Genomic DNA, 1,254 nt, shown 5'->3' on the forward strand with positions numbered 1-1,254 from the left:
ATAGAGAGTGTGTGTGTGTGTGTGTGTGTGTGAGTGAGCGTGTGTGAGTGAGAGTGTGAGTGTGTGTGCATGCTTTATAATGCATCTTATACAGTCTCAAATGTTCAGCATCATCCGCCTGGTGTGTGCGTGTTTGCAAGGCGGTGGTGAAAATGGCTTTACTGTGTCTTTGGAGAAAGTGACACTTCTGGTGTGTGTGTGTGTGTGAGGTCTGCTAATATTGTCCCCTCTAACTGACTTTGTGAAGGAAAATCAATACAAAGCTACAGCTCTCAGAGAAAAGCCACAGCAGCCATAAACAGACACACACACACACACACACACACACACACACTCACACACACAATCCCGTGTTAAAATCCCTGTAATGTGTTCTGAATGTCTGGCCGCTGGTGAAGATGTAACCAGAGGCGTGTCTACGTGGTGGCCAGGTGTGGCATCGGCCCCCCCTGAAATTTGGCTGGCCACCCCAGGTGCCCCCCCTACCAGATGTCTTGCGCTAGGCTTGTTTTTAGTACCCGGCCACCCTCTTTTGAGCCAGTGCCCCCGACTGGCCCCCCCATTTAAAATGCTCTAGACACACCCCTGGATGTAACCCGTCTGGAATCACAGGGAAGCACCAGAGGAACGACTGTGACACTCACTGAGGGAATTCAGGATCGTAGAGAGTCGGCTGGAGAATTCCTGCAGGAAAAACTGAACAGAGACAAAGATGAGCTTAAAATGATGAAGCGATAGTTAGTTGACGGAGGAAATCTAAAAATAGGAGTTAATGAGGTTTCCTTCTCTGTTTCTGTCAAATTCAAATTCAAATAAGCTGCATTGGTCCATGTCAAGCTGTAGATTGTATTGCCAAAGCATTTATATGAGCAAGAAAAGAACAATAATAATGAACAAAAGATGAAAATGAACTCTCTCTCTCTCTGTTTCTGTCTGTCTGGATTGATGCTCTAACAGGTGGCTTTTATTTCCCAGATAATGATGAAAGCTTCATTGTGAAGTGCAGCTGGAAAACAAATGAATAAATATAATAAATAATGCCAACGTGAAGATGTACAAATACTGGAAGGTTTGTGTGAAGAAAATATCATGAAACACAACGGTGTTCTCAACATGACAGAAAAATGAATGTGTAGAATAATATCCACTAGCGTTTAAAAATGTGGTTGGTACGATTTTTTAAATGTTTTTAAGTCTCTTCTGCTCAGCAAGGCTGCTTTTATTTGATCAAAAATACAGTAAAAATTGTGAAAT

General features: G+C 42.9%; 1 protein-coding gene across 1 annotated transcript in view; it reads right to left on the bottom strand.

Annotated features, from left to right (window-relative positions):
* Positions 1-1,254, bottom strand: part of LOC107684524 (endothelin-converting enzyme-like 1) — a 22,368-nt gene that overhangs the window by 3,891 nt on the left and 17,223 nt on the right. The window contains exon 12 of the mRNA XM_016480798.1: positions 645-696. Within this exon, the coding sequence (XP_016336284.1) occupies positions 645-696 (52 nt within the window). The remainder of the gene's footprint in view (positions 1-644; positions 697-1,254) is intronic.

Source organism: Sinocyclocheilus anshuiensis, unplaced genomic scaffold (assembly GCF_001515605.1).
Source record: "Sinocyclocheilus anshuiensis isolate Anshui unplaced genomic scaffold, SAMN03320099.WGS_v1.1 scaffold2917, whole genome shotgun sequence".
Lineage (NCBI taxonomy): Eukaryota > Metazoa > Chordata > Actinopteri > Cypriniformes > Cyprinidae > Sinocyclocheilus > Sinocyclocheilus anshuiensis.